This window comes from Orycteropus afer, unplaced genomic scaffold (genome assembly GCF_000298275.1).
Source record: "Orycteropus afer afer isolate SDZICR_OR568_19922 unplaced genomic scaffold, OryAfe1.0 scaffold00028, whole genome shotgun sequence".
Classification (NCBI taxonomy): domain Eukaryota; kingdom Metazoa; phylum Chordata; class Mammalia; order Tubulidentata; family Orycteropodidae; genus Orycteropus; species Orycteropus afer.
The window spans coordinates 5,997,356-6,025,108 of NW_006921615.1; the positions used below are offsets into that span (position 1 = coordinate 5,997,356).

The following is a 27,753-nucleotide window of genomic DNA, read 5'->3' on the forward strand; positions in this document are numbered from 1 at the left end:
AAAAAAAAAAAAAGGTTGCTGTCAAGTTGATTCCAACTTATAGCAACCCTATAAGACAGAGTAGAACTGCCCCATAGAGTTTCCAAGGCTATAAATCTTTACGGAAGCAGACTGCTACATCTTTTTTCTGCAGAGTTGCTGGTGGGTTTGAACCACCAACCTTTCTGTTGTCAGCCAAGGACTTAGCCACTTTGCTACCAAGGCTCCTTTAAAGAGACCTCAAACCAAAAAACTAAACTCACTGCCATTGGGTTAATTCTGACTCATAGCAACCCCCATTGGGTTTCCAAGGCAGTAAACCTTTACAAGAGTAGATTGCCCTATCTTCCTTCTGCAGAGTGGGTGGTGGGTTTGATCCACCAACCTTCTGGTCAGCAGTCAAATGCCTTAGGCACTGTACCACCAGAGCTCTTTAAAAACACCTAAGCCATCAAAGATGAAAAATGCCATCTGGTTTTCGGCAGTTGTGCTGATACAAGCAAAGAGTTTTTCCTCTTTCTTCCCGGAGAACATTTGAATGGAAATTAAATGATATATGTTGAAGGAGCATTGTTTATTAACTCTCTCAGAAACCAGGTCACATGGGGCACAGATAATTAAGTCTGGCAAAGTGTGTCTAACTAGGCTCTCTCTCCTGGAGGAGGAGGATCTTACATTCCTCAGATCAAAGCCAGAGAAAGGATGAGTGCTCTAATCTCTGGGACAATCTGCCCCTTCCTTTGCAGCACCCATCCCCAAGGTATCTGGGGGACCATGCTGTCCCACATGAAGGACTCTCGACTCAACCAGTACAAGGCTGAGGTGTCTTCTCAGTACTGTGGCTGTATTTTTCACTCCTCAGACCTGTGGGCAGATCAGCCATCTAGCCATTAGAAGTCAACAGAAATTCAAACAGAAAACTCTTCCCAAACAGGTTGGAGAGAGTTAGAATAAAGATCCCCCTGTACACTGTATCTGAGGCTCTCGGTGTTAGAGAGCAAACAGTGCAGAGCACGTGACTCAGTAAAACCTCCTTAGGAGAATTTTCAATATCTATAAAATCGTCATTTAGAGATGCAGCCCACTCGCCAGGCCATATTACTGAAATCTCCCCAGTGGGGAAGAACACAATGCCAGTCCTTGTTACGTATCCAGCAGACAGCATTTACTTATTTATTTGATGTGCAATTAGGGGGGCTTTTATGTACACTTGCATGCACAATTGGGAGCGCTGTGAGGGTCCCCTCTGAGACGTTAGGGGGAGGAACCAGGCTAAATGGCCTGCCCCCATCCCTGAGCAGCCCGTGTGGCTTCCTTTGAGTCCTGGCAGTATTTTGGAGGCAGGGGCATGAGCTCAGGGAATGGATGCATTACTGTCATCTCCTCTGATTAGTAAAGATTTTTAAACTGTATGAGACAATGAGACAGGAAGGGAAAATAATATTTACAGGAAATATTCCATTAACTGTGAACAGACTCCCAGTAGAGTTGCCCTGCTAAATTATTCAGCGTGATCGCACTCTGTTAAGTGCACGGCTGACTTAGTCTTGACTGCTGTGTGGATGCGCTTGATTCATTTTCTGACTCAGCTGGCCCTGAGTGGGTGCCTCCCTCATTCCATCATGTGTATTCTCCTTGGAAACCACACCCTGTGCACTTCTGGGAGAAAAACTCCACTTCTTATGGCTAGCATTCTTAGCGTTTTGCAGCCTTTGCTCACTCATAGTGGTGGATCAAAGGGCCTCCTCCACTTGCCCTTTATCAGCCCTTCAGATCTCTCTACAGTGGACTGAGTGGACCTGGAAAAATTCAAAGCCTGTGGGTGACAGGCCCTGGCTGTGGGTCATTAAGAGAGACTTTCTTCAAAGCTGAGGAGCAGGCTGCTAGAGGGATAAAAACCAAAAAACAAACCTGCTGCCATCAAGTAGATTCCAACTTATAGTGACCCTATATGAGCCAGAAGGCTAGTCAGGGGGCAATTGAGAGTTACCAGAGTATACTGTTGTAAAGTAATTCCTTAAGAAAGTTGTAATTGTGTGTCATCCAGTCGATTCTGACTCAGAGTGATCCTGTGTAACATGGTAGACTGCCCCATAAGGTTTCCCAGGCTGTAATCTTTATGGGAACAGACTGGTTTAATTTTTTCTTGGTCATTGGATCTGGGAACCCAGGGCCCCTCAGTTCCCCCAAGTTCCTGTCAAGGCCGTTTCTGAGCCTGGTCCTGAGTAAGCCAAACTTCCAAGGACACTAATTTGCATTCTCATTGTGTTCTTGTGCTGGTCACTTTTGAAGAGGGTGACTTGTCTGTGAGCAGAGAAAAAACAAAAAAAAGCATTGCCCTGTCCAGGTGGAGAATCCTTAGAGAGAAGCTGTAGTGTATACAGAACTGGCCTGGTTAGGGTAACTCCTCTGCAAAGGTGCAAGAGGTGAGAAAGGTTATGTGTGCCATCGAGTCAATTCTGACTTACAGTGACCCTATAGGGCAGAGTAGAACTGCCCCCACAGGATTCCCAAGGCTGTAAATCTTTTTTTTTTTTTTCCTCTCAACCTATCTAGGAATTTTCCCTCCCCTCCATGGTAACCAACAAAGAAAGTTTCCCTCCATTTATAAACCTTTCCTTGACTTTTTACAGTAGTGAACTAATAGAGTATTTGTCCTTCTGTGATTGACTTCTTTCACTCAGCATAGTGTCCTCCAAGTTCCTCAGTTTCCTCATCAACAAAGGAGTTGATGGCATCTGAGGTCATCAGGTTTCCTAGGCTATGCATCTTTATGGAAGTAGATTGCCTCATTTTTTCTCCCGCAGAGTAGCTGGTGGGTTTGAACCACTGACCTTCTGGTTAGCAGCCAGATGCCTTACCCACTATGCTACCAGAGCTCCTAGGAGTCGAAAATCAACTTACAGTACCTAGCAACAATGAAGGACAAACTCATACCTATTTTGCAAACTAGTGATCTGTGAGCATAGTTTGAATGTATTGGAGGACCTGATTTGGTCCCCATATAACCCATTCTGCATAATGCTGAGCTGTGTCACAGTAGGATACCTTCCTCTCAGGATAGATGTTTTGAGATTAAAAGTAATAGCAGGAAGATGTTCAAAACTATCTCTGGTCAAAATTTCAGTGGCCTTGGGAATTGGCCAGATAAGACTACAAACAAGTGAAGCCAAAGATGATCCAAAAAATTCCAGCATAGATGCAATGAATGAGAATGGTAGATTAGAATTAAGCCTGCATAGTAATAATAATAATAATAATAATCCCACAATCAGAATATGCTTCTAAAAATGCAAAAGTGCCATGGCACCGTATTAGCTGCCTTTCAAAGGAAATTATATAAACTGTGCTGTGGGCTGATATGTGTTCAAAATATTCAGATATTTTATTTCTTTTACCATTAGGAATAATGTTGGCATATAAATGATGGAGCAGAAAGGACATAATAAGAGTCTTTACTGAGTGGGGTCACTGGGTGGTGCAAGGAGTTAATGTGCTCAACTTCTGACTAAAATTTTGGAGGTTCTAGCCCATCCAGTGACAGCTTGGAAAAAAAGCCTGGTGATCTACCTCCAAAAAGTCAGACAATGAAAACCCTGCTCTGACACGCATCAGATTGCCATGAGTCTCATTGACTCAGTGGTAGTTGCTTTTTATTTACTGAGTGCTGATTATTTACAGGGCACCATTTTAAGGACTTCATATGTATTAGTTCATCAAGTTCAGCAGCCTTATGAGATAAGTATTGTTGTTGGGCAAAGATGGAAAAACTAAGATACAAAGAATTTAAGTTGCCTGGCAAGTGGCAGCAGTAGTCTTTAAAAGAAGCAGGCTTTTAAATGCATTTTAATACATTCTACATTGTCTCCCACAAGTAGGAAGTGTTTAAACAAACTATTGTTAAGTTGCAAGGAGTATCAGTGTGGCATTCTCTGGATTTACAATGCTGACTCCAGACTATGCATAGGATGTAGGACTACCCATTCCCTGGATTAACAGAAGAGGAAGCTGAGATGTAGGGAGATTTACTAAGTCAGGGCTACAACAGAGGACTCCTGACTTCCAAGCCAAAGTTCTTGCCCCCTAGAAATTCCATAGTGATGCCGCCTTGGAAACCCAAGGAGGGGTCGCTATGAGTCAGGTCTGACTCAATGGCACATAACAACAACAACCACAAGAAATGATGAACCCAAACAATAGAGAGGAGAGAATGATTATGAATCTTGATTACTTGAGATAAAAACATGAGACATCTCTATTTCATAAGGTGACACAGACTCTGTCAAGTTCTAAAGGCCTCGTGCAGAAACTACAAATTATCAGTTCATCATGGAGTTAATTGCTGTCTCATGAATAAAGTCTAATTAGTGTATGTCTTATTTTCTCAAGTTGATTGTAAGCTCCTTAGAAATATAAACATGTATTAGGCATGTTGTCCTGCTGCCCTTTGCCTGTCAGCATACAGGCTAGTACAAAGTAGTCACCCACTACTTGAATGGCTGGAAAGAGGATGAGGAGTAGATAGATGTTGCCTGAAATCCAAGGGCCTTGTTTCTTCATTATGCATAAAGTAAAATATATTGATGCCTAACTGATAAAATCCCTGCTGTATGTTTTCAACCCTACTAACAACTTATATCTGCATCTTTTGTTCCCTAGATTGGTTCTGTCCCAATAATATAACTTCCTTAAGGTGCACTTGATAAAATTCTCTGTGAGCACATGCTTAGAGTTTCCTGAGGTAGTGGCGGTGGTAGGTGCCCTTAAGTGGATTCCTACTCATAGTGACCCTATGTACAGCAGACTGAAACACTGCCCGGTCCTGCACCATCCTCACAACTCTTGCCCAGTGTAGCAGCCGCTATGTTAATCTAGGTCACTGAGCATCTTCCCCTTTTTCTTTGCTAACCCTCTACCAAGCATGAAGTACTCTTATATCTTAACTCTATCCAGTTTAGGTCCTACAGACTCCCTTCTCTTACCCTGCAGCTTTCATGATGAGTATTATTGTTAGATGTTGTCCAGTCAATTCCAACCCATAGTGACCCAATGTGACAGAGTGGAACTGTCCACCTAGGGTTTCCTAGGCTATAATCTTTACAGGAGCTAATCTCCAGGTCTTTTTTCCCACAAAGCTGCTGGGTGGGTTTGAACTGCCAACCTTTGGGTTAGCAGGTGAGCACTTAACCATTGCACCACCAGGGCTCCTCTCAAGACATGTAGTAACTCATTTTCACTTGCTGAAAGTATAAATATACCTGGAGTTTCTGGGCAGTGTAAATGGTAAATGCACTCGGCTGGGTGCCAGCTGAAAGGTTGGAGGTTCAAGTCCACCCAGAGACACCTCAGAAGAAATCTTAGCCAATCTACTTCCCCAAAAATTCAGCCATTAATAACACTATGGAGCACAGTCTACTCTGAAACACATGGGGTTACCATTTGTTGGAATCCACTTGATGGCAACTAATCTATTCTATTCTATTCTATTCTATTCTATTCTTTCTTTCTTTTTAAATAGATACACCTGGGGATTAGTGGGCAGCCCTGCTTCCAGAAAGTAAACAGAACAGAAATTAAATAATGAAATGAGTTTTTTAGTTTGCATATTTTCTTCTGAGCTCGGTGATCATTACTGTCCATGAGTGTAATCTTTTTAGAGAAAGACACCTTGTTGGTGCGTGGAAAGTGTACAATGCCATTTAGACTACCAAGAGCTCTTAAAGAAGTGATCATTAACTTAACCCAGCAACTTGAAACAACTTTGTTCTCACTCAGAGTCAGGTCTTCATAGTGTGGTTAGAAAGAGCCCAGAACCCCAAGTCACAAGACTGGGTTCTGACATCAATCACTTATTTAACCTCTGCAAGTCCCTTGACCTCTCTTGACTGGAATTGCTTTGTCTGTGAAAGGGGGCAGCTGGGCCAGATGACTGCTGTGATTCTGTATTATGGCCCTTCTGGCATGAGGCAGGAAGTTACTCATAGAGAGGTCATTAAGGGGCTTGGTGACTCAGCCTTGGGGCCAGGAAGAAGACAAGGCTTCCTGAAGTCCTGGTCAAGAATTGGAGCCACTAGATAGAGTACTCCCACCACCCCTTGTGCTATCCTGGCACTGGCTACATGTTTGCTGTGGAGGACTGATGTCTGATGGAGCCAAGGTCCCTTTCTCTCTGGTCTTTCTCTGTCTCTGCTACCTTCCGCCACTCCAAAGGAGCAGGGAGCATTAGCCCTTTTCTGTCCCAACCACAGGATGTGGGAATCCATGCAGACCTGCTAATAGGAACCAGTGAATGGGTCCTGCTCATTAACTATTTATAGTGTACCTCTGGTAGCTTAGTGCCTAAGACATTTGACTGCTAAGCAGAAGGCTGGCGGTTCAAACCCACCAGCCACTCCTCGGAAGGAAGGTTGGGCAATCTACTTCTGTAGTGATACTGCCTCAGAAACCCAAGGAGGGGTTGCTGTGAGTCAAAATCAACCCGACTCAGTGAGTGAGTTCTGTTACACTCATGGCTCAAACTGGGTATTTATTAGCCACTCTCGTATGCTCCCTGTGGGATAAACATGTTCCCGTCTCCTAGTTTATACATTAAGACATGGAGGCCCAGAAAGGGGAAGTGAAGAGCTGATAGTCACAGTGGGAGTCACAGCAAGTCTAGGTCAGAAACAAAAAGGCCACATCTAATGCCAGCATCTAAAGCCTTTCCTAATGGTGTCTCTAATTTTTAATTTTCAGTGCAAATCACGAAGGTTTTTCTTAATCATGATTACAGGCAGTACCTGGGGTACAAATGAGATCCCTTGCTAACTGTGTTAAGAATTTGTAGGTAAATCGGAAAAGGTGCATTTAGTTGGAACAGTTTAATTTAGCTTTACTTTAGTGCAAGGAAAAGGAGCTGTGGTAGCACAGTGCCTAAGGCATCTGATTGCTAACCAGAAGGTTGGTGGTTCAAACCCACCAACCAGTATGCAGCAGGACGACGAGGCAATCTACTTCTGCAAAGATTTACCACCTTGGAAACCCAGTGGCAGTCACTATGAGTCAGAATCTACTCAATGCCATTGGGTTTGTTTTTTGTTTATTTTAGTACAAGAAAAGGCTCAAAGCCTTTTCAATGATTTAAAACCTGCATGCGCACCAGGTGAAGGTGATTGTGATAAAGAATTTGATGCAAGTAGGGGTAGTTTCAATCGTTTAAAAGTGAGGGCAGATTTACATGACATTAATGTATGAGTTGTCCGTTCATCATGGTTCATGGTAACCAGGGGACTGTCTGTATTGTAGTTGTTACTCCTTGATCGAAATCCACTTATGACTCTGTGTGTAGAAACTAGAGGATGCTAAGTCTCCAAGAAGAGAAGGAATTCATACTTACTATCATTTATAGTATAAAATGTGAGAAAAGCCATTTTGCAGGACTAAAAAGATTTGATTTTACACTTCCTACTTAGAGTTGTAGGAGCTCTGGTGGTGTAGTGCCTAAGGCACTTGACTGCTAACCAGAAGGCTGGAGGTTCAAACACACCAGCCACTCCTTGGAAGGAAGGTTGGGCAATCTACTTCCGGCATGATACCACCTCGGAAACCCAAGGAGGGGTCACTATGAGTCAAGATCGACTTGACAGCAGTGAGTTTGGTTTTTTGGTTTACTTAGAGTTGTTCATTTATAAAACTTATATAGAGTTCATTGTCCTACATTGTTGTTCATTTATAAAACTCATTCCACTTTTAAAGTTAACCACCCATTAGTGAGTAAGAGAACTGTTCCCACTAATTGGAGGACCCATGTGGAAAGGAGACATAGTTAGAGGTTAGAGTAATGGACCAGGTGCCCTTGACTTCTATTTCTGGTTCCTTCGCTAACTTGCTGTGTGGCCTTAGGCACTTTTCCCTAATTTCTTTGGCCTCCTTTTCCCCCAAGAAGAAAATTTCCCATTAAGTCTTGTTGGGGGATGCCTAAAGATCAAAGAAAAGACCTTTACAGAGCTTGTTAAAGATGCCCTGATGAAGTTCATTGGAAAGGCCTTGATTTAATAGGTATTGATTAATAAATCCTTTAATTATTGATAGAACTGCCTATTTTACCTTTTAATTAGTTTCTTGGGCATAATTAGCCAAGAAAGTTATACAAAACCTGATGGAGCAGCCTATTCATAATTACTATCAGGTGTGTGTCTGCTGTGTCCTACATTGGCATCTGGACCTGGTGGCAAGGTCCTGATGGCTGCACCGGTGGCCATTCTAGGCCAGGGAGACGGCTGCTCTTGAGAAACACAGACAACATAGCTACCAGCTTAACTGGATCCCGGCTTAGGAAGCTCCCAGTGTGAAAGGGGAGGAAAGGTCTAGTGTCTTTGTTTATTGGCTTACTGTTTTTACACTGCAAATCTGCCACAGAAATGTGGTATTTAGCACAACTGCAGGGCACCAGGGCACTGTGGGCAAAAACACCCCAGACCCTCAGGAAGAGCAAATGCCTGAGGCCCTTGTAGCAAAGGCCCTCCTCTCTGCACTAGGACTGCTGTTCCCATCCCTCTCTTTGTCCCCCCTGCCCTCATACTCTTGCTTTCCAAATTGCCCAGCCTCCTCTATCTCCCCTAAATATGGAAGAAAGGATCAGGTCAGCGTTGAAGATTCCTCAGGCCCTTCTACTGTCCCACTGCAACAACCCTGTCCCGAAAAAACTGCCCATTCATTCCACTCACTCCCACCCTCCCTACTATTTCATTTGCGGGGGGGAAAAATAAAAGAAGAAGATTCCTGCTTAGAACAGACATCAAGGAAAACCCCCTGCTTTACACCCTGTAACAAAAACATCTACAGACAGTAAATCGTCCTAGGGAGAGATGCCTGGGAGCCAGGACTTCAGGGTTCAGCGCCAAGGGCAGAAGTCGTGGGCAGAACCTTCCCACTGGCAGCTATAGTGGCAGTGGCGGGGGAGAAGTGCACAGGAGAGCCCAGATGGTTTTGTTTGGGCCCTTTGGCAGATGAGGGGCTTTCCACACCAGCCAGCATCAGGGAGCACTTAAAGGAAAACAAAACAAACTCACTGCTGTCAAGTCAATTCAGACTCATAGATACCCTATAGGACAGAGTAGAAATGCCCCATAGAGTTCCCAAGGCTGTAAATCTTTACAGAAGCAGACTGCCTCATCTTTCTCCTGAGGAGCAGCTGATGGGTTCTAACCACTGGCCTTTTAGTTGGCAGCCGAGTGTTTTAACCACTGCACCACCAGGGCTCCAGGCACCTTACTTAAAGAAAAGGCTTGGTTTGTGTTTGATTTTACATGGAGTAGAGGGAGAAGAGGAGTTGCCAGGGAAACAACTACTTCCAACAGTAGGCTCTGGGGTTTTTCATCAGGCAGGGAGGGGCTTCAGATGAAAGGCACGAGTAAGGTTTGCTCAAACATAATCATGCCAGGTTCTGCTTTCTTTCCTCCTGGCTGAGAGGAGAAAGCTCATGGAGGGCTTGGGAAGCCAATCTCCCTTGGGGTAGATACTGTATCCCAGATGCTACTTACTGAGCCCAGGATAGAGCCTGCCAGTACCAGCACATCTTCCAAGGCCAAGACCAGCTACCTGATTTTCAGGACCCAATGCAAAATGAAAATGCAGGGACACTTGCTGAAACAGTGTTAAGAATTTCATGTTGGTGGCACCAGAGCATTAAACCAAGCATGGGGCTCTTCTGAGCACAGGCCCCTGTGCAACTGCACAGATCACACACCCATGAAGCCCTGTGCAAGGCGGGTACTGAAGGGAGGCTCCCCATGGAATCCAGCATCTACTCTCCACCCCTTTCTTTGGAAGAAAAGGACTGAGAGAGAATAATTCTGTACACTTACCTAAAGATTTCCACCACACAAATATGAAATTCTTTTTTAAAACCCCAAAGTGTGGACCTAAGAAATTTAAGAGAAAAATTATTATGGCAGTTCTAGAATTATTCTCTTTATTTGCCAGAGTTTGGGAGAACAATTAGGAATAACAGCATTCGTTGAGAGTGCTTACCATGGGCCTGACACTATGCTAAAGATCTGCTGCTCCTGATATAGTTCACTTCTCACGCACGTACTTCTCACGCACGTGGCGTTACCTGCCTGAGAGGGGCCGTTATTGCCATTTTGTAGATGGGAAAGCTGAGACTTAAAGCAATGCTGAAACTTACCTAAGGGAAAGCATCTTAGTATTAGGGGGAGACTGGATTCAAACCATTACCATCAGACTCCAAAGCCTGTGCGTGTGACTTCTTTTTTCTATTTGCTACCTCTGGAGTATGGCACCAATGTTAGCTCTGGTGCATTTTGTGGCTGTGGCTAAGTTCAGCTGGAATGTCTATTAATATCTAACAACCAGGGTCAGAGAGGCACTCGGGTGCTTTCATTGGAGGATTCAGAGTAGCCGAGCATCAAATAGGAGCATCAGATGCAGACCTGTGTATTTGAATAGTTCAGGCTCTAAGGCATCATTTGATCCACAACAAGACACGAAGGCGTCTAAGCCAGTATAGGGCTTTGGGTCATTTGTTTTCCTGGAACTGTCTCTCCACCCACTTGGTTGGAATGGAGGAAGAAAAGTACAATGTTCCTTGCTCTTCAGAGTAAAACGGACTCTGAGCTGCAGACAAAAGAATAAGACATAATAGACACGCTCCTCCTTATTGCTTATTCAGTATAAACAAAATAATTTAAATTCTGCAGAGCAGGTTGTGGAGATAAAAGAATGCAGCTATTCTAGAAGTAATTCTTTATTCCAGCCCAGCTTTACTTAGGGTGGAGTCATGTGGCCAACCATTGACTAGGAGTGTCCTGGACCTGGGAAGGTGGGGTTGATCTGAGGCCCAGAAATTGTTGAGTCTTTAAGGTGGAGAAAAAGTGAGCAGGTCAGAGAAAACAAAGAGCGCCAGATGCCAGGACTCTGGGTTTGAGATGAGACCCCAAAATGCATATGCCTCAAGTGAGCAAAGAGAGGGGAGATTCCAGTGAGAGACCAGCTACTCCCAGGGGAAAGGCAAGAGCAGGATTCCTGTTCTACCTCATCTCTGCAAGATGAACTCAAATTCTAAGTATACTAAAGGTGATACAACATCCACCAAATATAAATGTCTTCTGACATTTCCCAGAGGGTTAAGTAACTTTATCTTTCATCGCATGAAAGAAACCCCATTCCTAGAGCAACTGATGCAGGCCTAATGATTCTAAGCATTACTGCCAATCCTAGTTAGCTATTTTCACTTGGAAGAAGGAGGAAGGACCAAGGGGTCCTGAGTGAGCCCAGCGGGCAGCAGCTGGAGCTCTCTTCCCCACCATCAGCTTTCCAGAACTGCTTCAATCCCACTCTTAACCCTCCCTGCTCAAGCCTCTAGCAGCCTCTGGCTGTAGCGTCCATCCAGAAACAAAATTCTTGATTTTCTTTGTGCTGCAGAAAGAAGAATGGGCTTGACAGGCTCATATTGTTATCTTGAGTTGCCTACCCCGAAATAAGGTCACAGCAGCCTCCGCCCTGTGGGCTGCTCGAATCACCAGGGCGAGTCGGAGGCGCTTACACATTAATGGGCAGGAAGTGGAGTCCCATGGGAGGCTGGGAATTTGAACGCCTTCCCATTTCAGCACTCGAGAGGAGGAAGCTCAGTTCAGCACTACATGCAGATGGCTACCGCTGCCTCCTGAGAGCGCCTTCGCTCTCTCTCCTTCTCCTCGACCACCACCCGCCCTCCCCTCTGCTTGCTCCCTCACTCCCCGGCACTCCCTCTCCTTGGAGGGAAAAGTCTGCAATGCTAGGAACTGTCTTGGAGAATTAAACAAAGGCGAGCCAAAGGGGAACAACTTGAAAGGAACTTATTTTGTTCCCGTTAAGAGACCTGCAGGAAAATCCACACCCACATTGCCCTGTTTTGAAGTGGCAAGTGTGTGTGTGTGTGTATATTTCAAGCATGAGGCAGAGGAGACAGCAAACAACTGTACGGTCTCTGGTTTGATAAGGAAAGCGCTGGTCATAGAAGTTAACCAGCAAAGGGAGGAATACTGCCTGCACCAACCGCTCCTCAACTGAAACTGAATTGTCTTCTGCCCAGATATTCCAATGGAGACAGTTGGAAAACCTGTATTTCAGAGAAAAGAAGTTTTCAGTGGAAGTTCATGACCCACGCAGGTAAGGTAGAAAAGTCTCCTTTTCTTACCCAAAGTGCATGGAACTTACAGGGCTCTAGCCTGGCATGTCATTTACATTCATATGTTTTGTGCTATTATCGTTCCTTTTCCATTTGGGGGAGTAGGGGGGAGGACAATTGATCATGGAGAATAGAGTTCAAATCAGAAGTAAACCTTTGTTTTGTACTGTGTATGTTGCTAAATACAGTGGGTTCGAGCATGTGTATAAGAGAGAGAGAGAGAGTGAGAGATTAGCAATTCCGTGACCTCCTAGTCTGACTGCATGAGTTATGGGCTGTGTGTGGAGAGTTGTCCTGCATGGCAGGACATCTTATGGAGGTTTTAGAACACTTTGTAACCAACACCAATGAAGCAGGGGGGTGTCGAAGTCCTTGTAGCAAGTTTTTGCAAAAGAGGAGCTGATTGTTTGACGGAGTTTCTGAGAGTGTTTCAGGCAGGACCGGGCAACACTAAACAGATCTGTGGAGGAAGCAGTTGTGCAAAATGGTTTTATTCCACCAGCTGTGGTTTTAGGGTGTTAGAGTTGTGGGTGGATGTGAAAGAAATTGAATTCCTTTTCTCTCCCCTGCCCCAATATTGTATCCCAGAGAACATGAGTGTAAAAGTCTATGTTCTTTATGCCAGATGCCAAACAATAGGGTCCCGTGCAGAATGCAGCATGCCCTGCATGGAAGGGGCTCTGGGCAGCTCATACCACTGCTTTGCTTTCCTTGTCTTTGTCTGCTAGCTGTCCTGCAATTAGATGAAGCCCATAGACAGTATCAAAATTCCCTAAAAACAGGTCTGACACCTGGACTTTTATAGTCTCGTATACAGTTTTACAAGAAGAAAGTAGCCCTGGGAAGGCAGTAGAAAGATCACACTTCATAAGGAGTAAAAGTGGATTTTTGACACTGTTGACGCCCAGCTGTGGCCTTAGAAAGGAGTCCGGCACCAGCTTCATCCCACACATGGCTTCTGAGCATCTCAGAACAAGCTGCTGTGCCACCCATGGAGATCTCATCCCAAGAGCAAGACGTTGCCCTCCAGCAAACAGGTTCACGCCCTTGCAGTATAATCTGTGTTCCTGCGGCCCTAGATAACCAAGCAGGCTGACGGGATGCTCCCACTGTGCAATCTGTATGAAATAGCCACTCCTTTTGTGGGGTTAGAGCTTATCCCGTGCCACACAGACGACTGGGCAACTAGATCTAAGGAAAACATTTAGAGAGTCTGTGTCTCTCACATCAAGCAAAGCAAAGACAGTCGTATCACGCAGAAAAAAAGCTTCCTTAGCATTCCCTGGGTCCTGTGAAGGGTTTCAGGGTCCGAAGACCCTGCCTCTGCAGAGCGAGAATCCATTTGTACAGGCCAGTGGGGAGTGATACATGCTGAACATAATATTGTAGCCAAAAAGGAACTTACAGTTATTTTTCCAAGTGAACAGTTTGGGCCCAGATTCTGAGGGATATGTGTTAAAGAGGGAAAACTTGAGAGTGAAAAGAGCAAAAAGAATTTCATCACAGTGAAAAGAAAGGGGATGGTTGATGGAAAAAAAGTGAAAAATTGGATCATCTGAAGGGATGGGCATAAGCATGGACAGCATCCCCATGTCTGTGCTCTGTTGAGAAGTTGCTAATTCAGAGGCACCTTGGACAAATCCTTAAAGAGCATGCAAGCATGCACTCATCTGCGCATGTATGTGGGAGAGAGAGAAGGTGTGTTTTCTAGGTTCATTATCGTCTGATGTAATACTCTGTTCCATTCCCTTTCCCAAGACCCAGGGACATAGGAAAGGGTCCAAACTTGATATAAACAGTTGCCATCATGTTGACCCAACTTGTGTCAGAGTAGACCTGTGCTCAATAGTCTTTTTCATGGCTAATTTTCGAGAAGCAGATTGTTAGGCCTGTTTTCTACCTCTGGGTAGACTCGAACTTCCAACCTTTTGTTTAGCCAAGCTTATTAACTGTTCACCCAACCCATGGGCTCCAAACCTCACATATTACTATTAAATGGGCTTTTAGCCTTTTAAACAAAAATGATCCATCTCATACTTACTAAGTAGCTTCTGTGTACAGGGTACTGTGTCAGTGGGGTACAGAAAAATGTCTGAAACAGGGTCTTCTGCCCTTAAAGAACAGCATAGTTGGGGAGACATGCAGAAGGAGGAACTTACATTTACCATGTTCAGACATCATTAGAAACACTTTATACACATTCTCTCACTGGATCCTCACCATAACCCCAGGAAATAGGTACTGCCATTATTCCTATTCTACTGTGGGAAACTGAGGTACAGAGAGATGGACCTGCTCTCTGTTACAGATAGTTAGTAAGTGGAAGAGCCAGGATTTGAACCCAGGAAGGCTGGCTCTGAAGCACATGCTCTTTACCTGTATACTATATACGAAGCAGAATGTACTAAGAGCCAAATGACACAGCCCCTAAATGCCAGAAGCCAGCTTATCAGGAACAGCTGATGAGGAGAGGTTCTGAGCTAAACCTCAAAGGGTAACTAGGATTTAAAGAGATGTGGCAGGCCCTCCAGGTGAGCAAAGGTGCCAGTCAGGTAAATGCAGATGATACTCTTCAACTGAGACAAAGAGATGAGAGATTGTCTGGAGTAGAGAGAAGGAAGAGTAGGATCCCAGAAGCCACCTGGGCAGAGGAAATGCCCTCTGAGACAAAATGGCCCTAAATCCCCCATGTTATTAGAAACAGGTAGGTTAGAGTGAGGGGTGGCAGGTAGAGAGACCCAGGGTAGGTGACTTACCTAATGTCAAAGGTGAAACCCAAGTTGACTACAGCTTTAAAGATACCTTTTCCAAATGTACATTGAGACAAGGGAAGTCAATTGTTTAAGGCTAACTGCTTAATTTAGAAGTCCCTGGGTGGTACAAACAGTTCAGTGCTTGGTAGCTACTAACCAAAAGGTTGTTGGTTTGAGTTCACCTAGCGGTGCCTCAAGAAGGACCAGGGGATCTCCTCCTGAGAGGTCACAGCCACTGAGAACCCTGTGGGGTTCAGGTCTACTCTGAAACACATGAGTTTGTCATGGGTCAGAAATGACTTCACAGCAATGGGTTTGCCTTTGGTTTAACTACTTACTCTAGTGACAGAGTCAAAACTCTAAACCAGGTCTTCTGACTCCCAGTGCAGCGAGTGCTTTTTTCATTTCCTAATGTTGCTTTTGAAATTAGCTGTATTGTCCCATTGCTTGTCGCCATGTTTCTTTGGACGAGGGAAGATTAATTGTCCATACGTTGGGATGGCGTTTAGGAGTCAGCCTCTCCCTTCAAAAAAAGAAAAGGAGCCAGAACCCAAGTCATAGGATGGGAAATACTAATAGATGTAATTATTTCATTAAGATGTAATCAGTGGGAAATTGTGATTACAGGGGAATCATTCACTGTGAAGAGTGTTTTCGGAGTTGATTGGTCACATGTTTGATCACATCCCTTCTTGTCTTTTCCATGCGGAACACAGAAGATGCTGTAGAGTTGTTCTCCCCAACATCCTAATTTGATGCCTGCCTTTGTTTCTGGGGTTCTGTGTTGTTGTTGTTAGCACCTGTCAAGTCTGTCCCCAGCTGATAGCAACACGTACAATGAGATGCTACGAACCATAAAGATTTCATTGGATGATTTTCAGAAGTAGATCACCAGGACTTTCCTCCTAGTTCATCCTAGTTTGGAAACCACTAAAACCTGTTCCGCTTCAGAGCAACACATAAACCTCCACTGACAGATGGGTGGTGACTGCCCTTGAGGTGCAGTGGTCAGGAATCAAACCTGGGACTCCCACATGGAAGGCAAGATTTCTACCACTGAACCACCGAGTCCTCCTTTAGAGTTGGCATATATTACGTTTCCAAGGCTAAGGCAAAATAGAAAAGGCTGTGTGGTGGGAAGGGCCTGAAGGGAAAGATGAGTGGAAGAGATAAATTAATAATGGAGCCAAGAGAAAAACTCTTATCAGTGTGTCTGATTTAGATGCTCTTGTGGAACTTCGGAGAGCTGAGAAGCCTCACAACTCATCCTCACTCACCTTACCTAAGAAATAGCAACACCTAGCTTCTTACAGGGAACTCTGGTAGCATAGTGCATAAGGCATTTGACTGCTAACCAGAAGCCTGGTGATTCAAACCCACCAGCCACTCCTCAGAAGGAAGGTTGGGCAATCTACTTCCGTAGTGATACCACCTTGGAAACCCAAGGAGGGGTCGCTATGAGTCGGATCCGATTCGATGGCAGTGCATTTGGTTTGGTTTTGGTTTTAGCCTCTTACAACTCTCTCCCCCTTTATGAAAATGCATTTCAAGTTACTTTTCCTTTCAAATTCAACTTATCTAGGGGGAACAAAGGAGCTCTGGTAGCATAGTGCCTAAGGCACTTGACTGCTAACCAGAAGGCTGGCGGTTCAAACCCACCAGCCACTCCTCGGAAGGAAGGTTGGGCATTCCTACTTCTGTAGTGATACTGCCTCGGAAACCCAAGGAGGGGTCGCTGTGAGTCGGGGCCGACTCGATGGCAAATAACAACAACAACAACAACAGGGGGAATAAAATTTGTTTACTCCCAGGAACAACGATTCCTATGGAAGCCAAACTGGGTGTTCAAATCACAGGTTGATTTAAATCTGCAGCAACTTGTGTGGGGGAGTTTCCTCCCTACTTCTCTTGGGCCCCTTTTTAGTTATTTTTCTTTCAACTGTGTGGTCTTTCATGAATTTGCTGCTTATTTTATTTTAGTTTATTTTTAACCAAAGCAGGGGGAAAGACCTGCCTACTGTCATGAACTAACCACTAGATTTGAAGTCTTCCTTAAAAGTGGGTACAAAAAAGACCTGCTGTTAAATCCTTAGCTCCCAAAATAAGATAATAGTAACCACTTTAAATTTTCTTCAAGGGAAAATATGTCCTGAAAAAAAATGCCAGTATTCGCAAGTCTTCATTTCCTCCAATTTCTTCCAAATTAGATATTTCAATCTTAAGAACACATATTCTTCTGACATACAGTCCATATATCCAGACCCCACCCCAGTTCTGTCACTTTGCCCTACACATACACACATACCCTGTGCTCAGATTTCACTTTCTAAACAATCTGTTTATAAGATATAGTTCACTGAGAATATGGTCATATAACTCTTTTCTTCACACTGTCCCTACCCCCCAACCCCACTAATGTGGTGGATTATGTTGAGACCTGTGTTCTCCGTTTTTAAAGTCTGTTGCCTCTTTCTTTACTCCATGTTGATATCAACATATATGCAGGGGTTTAAATGCAGGGGGATTGGTGCCAGGGCTTGTTTCTTTCTGTCCTGCTGTCTGAATATATTTGAAATTAATAACCATGTCTTTCAAGGAACATTGAGTTAGAGTAATATAAGAAGTCATGATTTCTTCAGGTGATGTGGTGATGAGAAAAGAATTTACTCATCCTTCACCCTAAGCAGGGCACTCTGGTGGCGCTGTGGTTAGAGCTCTGGGCCGCTAACCAAAAGTTCAGTTCGAACCCAGCAGCCGCTCTGCAGGAGAAAGAGGAGGCAGTCTGCTTCTATAAAGATTTACAGCCTCGGAAACCTTATGGGGCAGTTCTACTCTGGCCTGTAGGGTCACTATGAGTCAGAATCAACTCGATGGCAGTGCGTGCATTTCACCCTAAGCAGCATTGCCTAGTTAATGAAGGACATTGTCAAAGGGTTTTTCCTGTCTCTGAAATTTGTGTTGGCTCAAACCAGGAGCTGAAGATTAGTCAAGACCATCCAGTGACCTAGAATGACCCATCTATTCCAGACAAGGCAGAGGCTGGGCCAGAGTGTGAACCCTGAGGAATTAGTAAATACCTCCAGTTTCACTAAGTATGTGTCTGTGTCCCTATAGCTGTGTGTGAACGGATCCGTTACCTTCATATCAGGGTTTTTAGGATCCGGTAGGTTCTCGATATAAGCTGTTGTTTGATAAATGAACGTTCTTGCAAAATGGTTGAAGCTTCTGTTTCTTGTCTCCCCAGGGCTTCAGTGACAAGGAGAACGTTTGGACACAGTGGCATTGCAGTGCATACGTGGTATGCGTGCCCAGCATTAATCAAATCTATTTGGGCTATGGCCATTAGCCAACACCAGTTCTATCTGGACAGAAAGCAGAGTAAGGTAAGTTCCTCCCTGGAACTGGGATGGACACCAGGGTGACTAGACCTTTCACCAAGCTGTTAGCTCACCTGAGGGCAGACTGCGGCCATTGTCTGAATCTCATAGCTTAGGGATGGAGAATTGGATGAGTGGAGGAGTGTGCCTTACCCTGAGGTGCACACTTGCCTTTTATGGCTGTAGGTGGACGAATGAGATTAGTTCTTCATGAGGGCCAGTCCCACGAATCCTGCTTCAGGGGCTCAGGCCCAACCCCAGCCAGAGCTGCCCAGGCCATTGATAGATAGGAGGGCCTGTTGAGAGAGTCAGACCATGCTTTTGAACTTCAGGAAACTTTCCCTTTTTGGAGCTTAAATAGTAGCAGTTTGTTTTCTTTTTTTAAAAAAAAGAAAATAAATAAATAACCATTCTCACTGATAGATGCCACCTAACTGTTTAGGATAATTACACTGAACCCTCCAGGCTTTTCCAACTGCCAACTCTATTTAAAAAAAATGCAAAACTGGAAAAGTGAGGGGGGAAAAAAATAACAACCCCGTTTCCCTAAGGTTGCTAGAGCCTCGGGCCTTGGTAAACAACCATCCTCCGTGGGAGATTTCCCCCACCTCCCCACCCCCAATCCAGACACACAGGGCTGCATTTTCTGGTGGGTGGGAGAATGAGGTCTCCTTGATTCACACACAGCTTATATCAACACTCAGCCCCCTCTTCCTCCTGCCTTGTCTCCCAGCCTCCCCTTTCCTTCTCCCCACAAGCCACTCCCATTCATTATCCCTCAGGTAAAAAGTTGTATCAAGATGGGCCCTGCACCTTTCTCAGGATCCTGCTGGTTTAAGGGGTGATGGAAATACAGAGTGAGACAGACCTTGGCAGCTGGGCTAGTTGGTACCACCACCTGTGTGAGGTGTTTCTCCTATTGTGTGAGTTCTCTGGAGGAGATGGCAGGACCCAGGCTTACTTGGCCCAAGAGTCACTGGATAAAGGCCCTCTTGGACTCTTGGGGCTTTCTCTTATGCTATATTTTCCTTTTTGGGTGGAGTTGTCCTTTCCTAGGCATTGAAGGGACTTGAAGGAGAAAGTTAGGGTCAAGTGAGAGGTAAGAGAAAGATAATTAGAAAACAGGGGAGGGAAAAATGAAACAGTGATTCAGGTTGTAATACAGTTTATAATTGGGGCCTTTCATATGTGGTAGGCACTGTCTTTGTAACATATTCTCTCCTCTACCAACTCTTCCTGGCCCCTTTTTTGATCATTATCTAGAGAGAATGAATACAGGGCAGAATATTTTTGTGGTTAGAAGAGGGTATTCTACAGCTCTCCTGGTGATGATAGGTACTGGCAGAGGAGTTTGAAGCCCAATTAGGTCAAAGGAAACAGGGCCAAAGTGTTTTGACTCATGCTTTATATTATATACATTGGGTAAGTATCAACATTTTGCTCTCCAGTGGCAGGAGCTGGAGGTCTAAATGTTAGAGTATTGATTTCATCATCTGTATTGTTCAGTGAGGGAGCTGTGGTGGCATAGTGCCTAAGGCATTTGACTGCTAACTAGAAGGCTGGCGGTTCAAACCCACCAGCCACTCCTTGGAAGGAAGACTGGGCAATCTACTTCCGTAGAGATCTTGCCTTGGAATCCCCAAGAAGGGTCGCTATGAGTTGGAATCGACTCAACGGCAGTGAATTTGGGTTTTTCAGTAGTGTTTAGTGAAGGAGCCTTTGTGGCCCAGTGGTTAGGTGCTCAGCTGCTAACTGAAAGATTGACACTTTCAACCCACCAGCTGCTGCACAGGAGAAAGAGGTGGCAGTCTGCTTCTATAAAGATTTACAGCCTGGGAAACCCTATGGGGCAGTTCTACTTTGTCCTGTAGGGTCACAGTGAGTTGAAATCAACCCGATGACAATGGAGTTTTTTGGGTTCATTGTTCAGTGATGGGTGGTGAGGGGCAGACAGCTTAGCAATCTTCCTGAACCCCAGTGCCAGTTCCTCCAGTGGGCAAACCCCACAGGCATACCACAGTTTTGAAAGAGGAGAAGAAAAATGTATTTGACCTTGAGAGTAGTACTCCATTAGCTGTTTGAGCTCCTCCTCCCTATGCTTGTCTAATGCTCTTAGCCTCTTGAGTAACTCGGGAGGCCTGTTCTTAAGATTCATTAGCCCCATTCTGTATGATGGTCTTACTCTCTGTTTGGAGAAGCCTTATTCAACAGGCTTGCAAGTTACTGATACAATAAGTTAACCTCAATAATTTCCAAACATCACTTATTAACAAAAAAGTTCCTTTAAGAGGCTAAACTAAATGCTCAGAACAATAGGACAATTCAACTGCCTTCTCTGTAATCTGTGGGAGACAGAAGGAAATACATATGCCCCCAGGAGGAGGAGAGCTATTCCCAGGACATCTGGAATGCTCACAAATGCTCCAGAGCCCTGCCATCTCTTGGAGGAAGCAATTCCTCAACCTACAGTAATAGTGGAAGAATAGGTTCCCCTATTGGAAAGTTGGAAGACTCTACTTTCCAGATCTGTGACCTAGGCAAGTCTTTCACTGCTAGTGCCTTGCTCTCCTCAATTAGAGAACAAGAAAGGACATTCCTGACCAACATTATTGATTGGCTAGATGACACAATGTTTATGAAATTGCTTTAGGAAATAAGTGCTATCTTTTATTATTCTCTTTATTAATCTAACAAACTGTTCCCCGGCCAACACTCGCATAAAGGTTACATTCCCTAAAAAGTCCCCAAATTAAGTCAGGGGTGATTTAAAAAAAAAATTCCCTTAGGAACTACATTACAACACCTTTCATTTCTGGAATGTTGGTCTTTATATAATGGCGTTGAGAGCCATCTCCGGTGGGCAGAATGACCTATGGATGAGTGATGGCTGACAGGCCTGGAAGGAAAAGCTTCAAACTAGTTCTGAACAGCCAGTGTGGGCTGGCATACTGATCATTGCTTCACACTCTACTGTATAGAATCATGCCAACCATTCTTTTCTCTGAAGTGCTTCAGCAGAGCCCAGGCCTCTCAAGTGATGTTTATCAACCCCAGGGAGACAAGTGCAGTCTAGTGGTTTGAATCAGCAAGGGGGTTAGCCAAGAAGGCTCATGTTCCTTCTCTGGCACTCAGTTATTTTCTTCTTTCATGGTCATTGTGCAAATCATTTAAGAAAACCAGTCTCTCTGGCTGTCTGGCTGGCTGTCTCTCTCACTCCATCAGTTCCCTCCCACATTTCCATCAGGGGACCACTCCATCACCAGGAACTGAGTGTATTGGTTAGTTCCATGTTGCTCATTCAGAATGGAAGACTATGCAGGTACCAGTGAAGACTGGTGACTTACCACATTTTTCACATACAACACACCCACATAAATATTGAGCTAGCATGGGAGGGGGTGGCACAGTTTGCAAAAAAAAGTATCATGCAAAAGTTATTTGTGTGAAAATGGGCTGTATATACTGTCCCAAAAGATTAGAATTGTTTTCAGCTGGCTCCCAGCAACCTTTGTAGTCCAGAGGGAGGGAATGGTCTGAAATTTGGAGGAAAATGTTTGAAAACTCAAATTGTTTAAACATTAAATGCTTCTTATCCTCTGAAATCAAGGTGGAGACTTCTTAAACTGTCTTTCAATCCAAAACCATTTCCTTCTTCTTAATCTCTCTTTTTTTTTTTCTCTCTTGATCCAGTCTAATAGTCTTCATTCCAACTAGAGTCACATGTAAATTTAAAACCATGTAAGGGGACAATTAAACCGTGTTCCAGGATAGCAGTAATAAAACTGAGTAACATTTATAGGGCAAGGACCTCATAGCAAGATTTGCAGATGTCTTCTAGGTAGGCCCAGAGAGTTGACTTTGCAAGGTGAGAGTCTCCCATCAGTACTCATTTCTATTTAGCTCTTTCTCTCCAATTGAGTCTGCTAGGGCATTGTGATCTTTCCATTCCAGAGAGAATCAAATGTTTCTTAAAGCTTGTAAGAATCTAATCTCCCTTGGAGAGCAGATCTGTTGCTCCCCCTTCCATATGTATGTTTTTTGGTGTCTGAAATTGATATGTGGAAAGAGTAGGGGTGGGGCGGGGAACAGGTCTTCCATGTGTTGGATGAGATCTCCACAACATCAGCCGCCAATCTAACCTCATGTGGCAAATTACTAACCAGGCCCCAATTCATATCCTCTCTCTATCCCAATCCCAATGGCCTTTACATATATTATCTGAATCTGTCGTTACCACGCCTCTGTTAAGTGGGTTTTAAGATCCCCATTTCACAAAGAGGAATCTGAGGATCAGAGAGGTTAAGAATGGATCTTGCCCAGGGTCAAACTGATCATTTGGAAAGAGCCAAGATTCTAATCTAGGTCATTCTGACTTCAAAGCCTGGGCCCTTCTCCACTCTGCTGTGTTGGTCAACGTCTCCATGAGTTAGTACATAACTATAAATGGGGGCTCCTTCTGATTAACGCATTGAATGCCTTAGTAAAAGAATAGTGCTGGGAGAAAGGAAGTAATGGATTGTGCTTGCTATGCTTGCTTGAAAGGTAAAGCTCAACCAGATGGGTGCTGTTGATATGCTGTGTCAAAGTGAAATAAAAGTCCCTTCCTGCTTTCTGTTGCAAGCCAGAATGCTCAGAGGGCCTGGAAGCCGAGATTATTTCATGAACAAGGAAGCTTGCTCTTGAAGTTGGCATGGTTGTGAATGCAAGGAAAAAAGTTGAGGTCAAAAAAAAGACATAAGTAGAGGGGAGGACCAATGGGATAGAGAGGGTGAGGAGGAAGCCAGTTCATACCTAGGTGAACAGAACAAGCAAAAACATGCAGCATTTCCTCTGCCCCTCCAACTTTCACCGTGTTAGCATGAGGAAAGGGCCCAACAGTCGGAAGTCATTGTCATGCAACAATGGTGACGGAAACATCCAGGCCAGATAGAGGGCAAAGGCAGAGCAGCAGTCTGTGGTGGACAGCGGAGGGCACCTGGGCTGACACCCGGGCATGGAGGAAGACTATAAATAAGGGAGATCAGGAGTAGTGGAATACATACACAGTGTCAGATTACCTAATAAACAAGGTAAGCACAGGCTTACCTGTGCTTATTTACTAATCTGTAGTGAACAATTTCACCTTTTTTCACTGCATCAAAGATTGTGCTTCTAGGGAAGGCTGGCACCTGTTTCTCTCCCAACCCCACAGTACCTTCCTACAGGATCAAAGCCTCTTTCTAAATTTACAATCCCCGACAGTCATGGAATACCCAGTAAGCAAGGTAAGCACAAGCTTGTGCTTACCTTGCTTATTGAATAATCTACCCCTGTACGAATCCTTCCATGGCCTTCATAATCTACCCTTGCACCTGTTTCCACCTACGTGTGGGAAAGACCTTGTCTTCCACAGGCTAGACATGTTGTTGTTGATTGCAACTCATAGCAGCTCCATGTGACAAAATAGAACTTCCCCATAGTGTTTCCTAGGCTAGAAAAAGCCATGGTGGCACAGATCTTTCTCCCCCTGAGCTCTGGGTGGATTCAAAGTGCCACCCCTTCAGTTGCAGCAGAGCACTTAACTGTTGCACCATTGGCCTCGTTGGACAGCATGTTAATTGATCAGAAACCTTAATTTTGACCATGATCTAGTTCCGTCCACATGCATGCTATAGTCAGTGACCAAAGAAAGACAAATTAGCAGATGTGTGGCTGATACTGACATGTGTAGTTGTTTTCACAGAATTCCTAGTATAGGTAAAGCCTTTTGCCTTACATAATTTTTGCAAAACTTAATTTCCTGGGGGAAGGAGGGGCGTACATGTCAAACACACTGGAAGGAATGCAAACAACTTTTCACTTACCTGAAGGCAATCACTAAAGCAGATATTTCTACTAAAGACAACTGCTCTTAAGAATGTAAAAACTGTAAATACAGAATTCTTTTCAAATTATTCTGACCTGCCGTGACTATTAGCCAAAACTGGGCCAACTAATAAGTGGAATATATGGAAAAGAGTTTTAACTACAATATGAAGATTTGGGCCTAAACATTTAGATATCAAAATAGAAGCAAAAAAAAAAAAAAACCAAACTCACTGCCATGGAGTTGTTTCCAACTCATAGTGACCTCTCCTTGGGTTTCCAAGGTGGTATCTCTAAGGAAGTAGATTGCCCAGTCTTCCTTTTGAGGAGTGGCTGGTAGGTTTGAACCATCAGCCTTCTGATTAGCAGTCAAATGCCTTAGACACTATGCCATCAGAGCTCCCAAACAGAAGCAAAGCACTGTATATAGCACTTATTGCTGAGACCTGAGTATCCAAATTAGTAGTTGTTCTAGAGGCTTCTCTCCATGTGTATATACACATGTGTATAACTCTGGTAGTATAATGCCTAAGACATTTGACTGCTAACCAGAAGGCTGGTGGTTCAAACCCACCAGCCACTCCTCGAAAGGAAGACTGGGCAATCTACATCCGTGGGGATACCGCCTCAGAAACCCAAGGAGGGGTCACTGTGGGTCAAATCAACTTGATAGCAATGAGTTTTGTTTGTTTGTTTTTATACTTATATATACTATGATTGTTGGACTAAAGTGCAGTGACTTCGCAGTTCTTCTAGATTTCCATGGCCACATGGCTAACAATTTAAGATGTTTAAATCACTTCAGAATTTATTGAACTGCATGACTTCATTTCAAATATCCTGTGTCACTCACAAAGCTGAATATTTTTTTCCTCTTTGTTTAATAATCACTACTGTTTATTGAGAGCTAGGTACCAGGCAGAAAGGGAAGGCCAATAAGGGAATAGGAAGGAATTAAGGGAAGCCCTTCATACTCCTTACCTCCTTTGACTGTAACAAGACCTTGGATGGCAGCTGATGGTTTCCTGGATTGTTAGTTGGGAAAAACCAGGCTCAGTGAAATTAACTAACATTCCCCAAATCAGACCCACCCCCGGTCTGTCTGACTCCAGAGCCATGTTTTTCAGCACTGCATGGTACAGCCTATAGGATAATAGGCTTACAAATACATCACGGAGGTCAACTCACGAGCCATACACACTCTTGCCGAGCATGTTAGTGACTGGGCCAAGTGACACAAACAAAAATGCTGCAACTCAGGGAGATAAGTCAGTGTGCTAAAATTTCAGCGGGACAAGTAGGCAAGGAATTACTGTTATCTCTCACAGGTGAATGTTTCTTTGAATCTAAGCTCCTTTATATAACCCAGTTGCTTTTCTGATTCCAGTCTAAGATCCATGCTGCAAGAAGTCTGAGTGAGATTGCTATTGACCTGACCGAGACTGGCACGCTGAAGACCTCAAAGCTGGCCAACATGGGGAGCAAAGGGAAGATTATCAGCGGCAGCAGTGGGAGTCTCCTGTCATCAGGTAAGCATGGCTTTGGCTTCGGTTGGAGAGCACTAAAGAAGTTCAAGTTCACACTGAAGTGTTACCTCCCACCCCAGAGCTGGCTGAGGTGGGTGGGGAATAGCAGCAGCTGAAGAGGCAGCTGCATGGGCTCAGCCAGAAGCTGCCTCTAGTTCCAAGACCAGGGTTTTGAGCCAAATGTAAATCTGAGAAAACTGCCAAAAGTACCAAAGGGTTGCAGGGGAAGGGGTGGGGAAGAATCAGCAGAACCACACAGTGTGGAAAGGGCTATTGGTCACACACAAATCTCCTCAGCCACCCTGAAGAGCCTCTCTGAATATCATTGGCTGACCATCAGGAATGTCATCTTCGAGTATGGAAAGTGGGGCTCACTTGTGTGTCTTTAAAGAATTATGCTAATGGAGGAATGAAGGGCTGAGCCACAGGGTCTTGGTGATGAAAGGCACTTCATTCTGTTCCCAGGAGAATTTGTGAAGACTTTAAAAAGCACAAAGTAGTCTTAATCATCTAGGAAATGAGAGACTTGCTATCACAGAGTATGGTTTCACTACTAAGTGCATTTTGAAATCCAGAGTCAGTGGCTCTGATTCTCCCGTCTGCTTCTGTGAGCCTGGGGCAGGTCATTTTATCATCAGATGGGGGTTGGGAGCGTGGGGGGACTGACAAGCTCTGGTATTTCAGATCTGGCTGACTTCAAGAACAGTGATGCCATTCACTGAAATGGCAGGAAGAAGAGCAGGTTTGAGGAAGAGGGAGGCAATAATTGTTTGAAATGTTAGAAAAGTATAACTAATGAAGGTTACTCCACAGGCCATGTGGTAAATGCCTGGTTGTCCTTGGGAACCATGTAGCCTTGCCTCTGAACTATGAGAACAAAACATGAAGTCTTTTTTATTTTTAAATTTTTATTGTGATTTGGATGAAAGTTTGCAGAGCAAATTCTTTTTCCATAAAGTAGTACATACACATTTTGTTTCAAGACATTGACTGCAATTTCCCACAGTGTAATAGCTCTCTCCCGACTCCTTCCCTGTAGTTACCTCTTCTCTGTGTGCTTTCCTATGCATTCCTGCCCTCTGAGCTATCTCCCTGTGCAAATACTGCCCTGTTCTCCCATGAATGGTTGTTCTATATGCCTGTCTGTTGTTGGGCTGGAAGCCACAGGACTGGGTTCAATTCCAGACCTGAAGGGTAACTAGGGGCCATAGTCTCAGTGGTCTCCCCAGGCTCTATCAGACCAGTAAACTAGGTCTTTTTTTTTTTTTTTTCATGATTTTGAGTTTTGTTCCACATTGTTCTCCCACTCTATCTAGGATCTCCTGCACTGATCCCTTTCCAAGTGGTTGACAGTGGTGGTCAGGTACCATCTAGTTCTTCTGGTGTCATGGTCATACAGACTGAGTTTCACATCATCCACTAAAGAAGTCTTTTTATTTAAAATAGAAAGAAAGAAAGAAAAAAGTTAGTTGTTATGGAATCAGTTCTAACTCATGTCTGCCCCATGTGTGTCAGAGTAAAACTGTGCTCCATAGGGGTTTTTAGCGGCTGAATTTTCCAAAGTAAATTGCTGGGCCTTTCTTCCAAGGTACCTCTGGGTAGGCTCAAACCTCCAACCTTTTGGTTAACGGTAAGCACATTAATCATTTGCCCAGGGATGCCAAGAAATCTTTATTCTACCTAGTTCCAAAATAATTATTATAACTATATACAATGACTAAAAACAACAACAAAAAAGGATAAGAGACAGAAGAAAGAAGCAAAAAATAGTTAAGTGTCTGAGCTGGTGTGGCCTAGACATAGCTAGGAAAAGATACAAACTAAAGGACTAGGAAAAGGATTCGTTCCTTCCTGAACTGAGAGGCAGGTTCTTTGTGAAGCTCATGGAGCTTAAACTCAGAGCCCCTCACTTGCATAGGTCTTTCCAAGGCCCTGAGAGGGACCCTAGCCTCATGTTGTTGTTGTTGTTATGTGCCGTCAAGTCGGACCCGACTCATTGCGACCTCTCCTTGGGTTTCTGAGGCAGTATCACTACGGAAGTAGATTGCCCCATCTTCCTTCCGAGGAGTGGCTGGTGGGTTTGAACCGCCAGCCTTCTGGTTAGC

General features: G+C 44.3%; 1 protein-coding gene across 1 annotated transcript in view; it reads left to right on the top strand.

Annotated features, from left to right (window-relative positions):
- FRMD4A (FERM domain containing 4A) overlaps positions 1-27,753 on the top strand; it is a 440,834-nt gene that overhangs the window by 342,082 nt on the left and 70,999 nt on the right. The window contains exons 11-13 of the mRNA XM_042780226.1: positions 12,053-12,129; positions 18,146-18,284; positions 25,510-25,651. Coding sequence (XP_042636160.1) covers positions 12,053-12,129; positions 18,146-18,284; positions 25,510-25,651 — 358 coding nt within the window. The remainder of the gene's footprint in view (positions 1-12,052; positions 12,130-18,145; positions 18,285-25,509; positions 25,652-27,753) is intronic.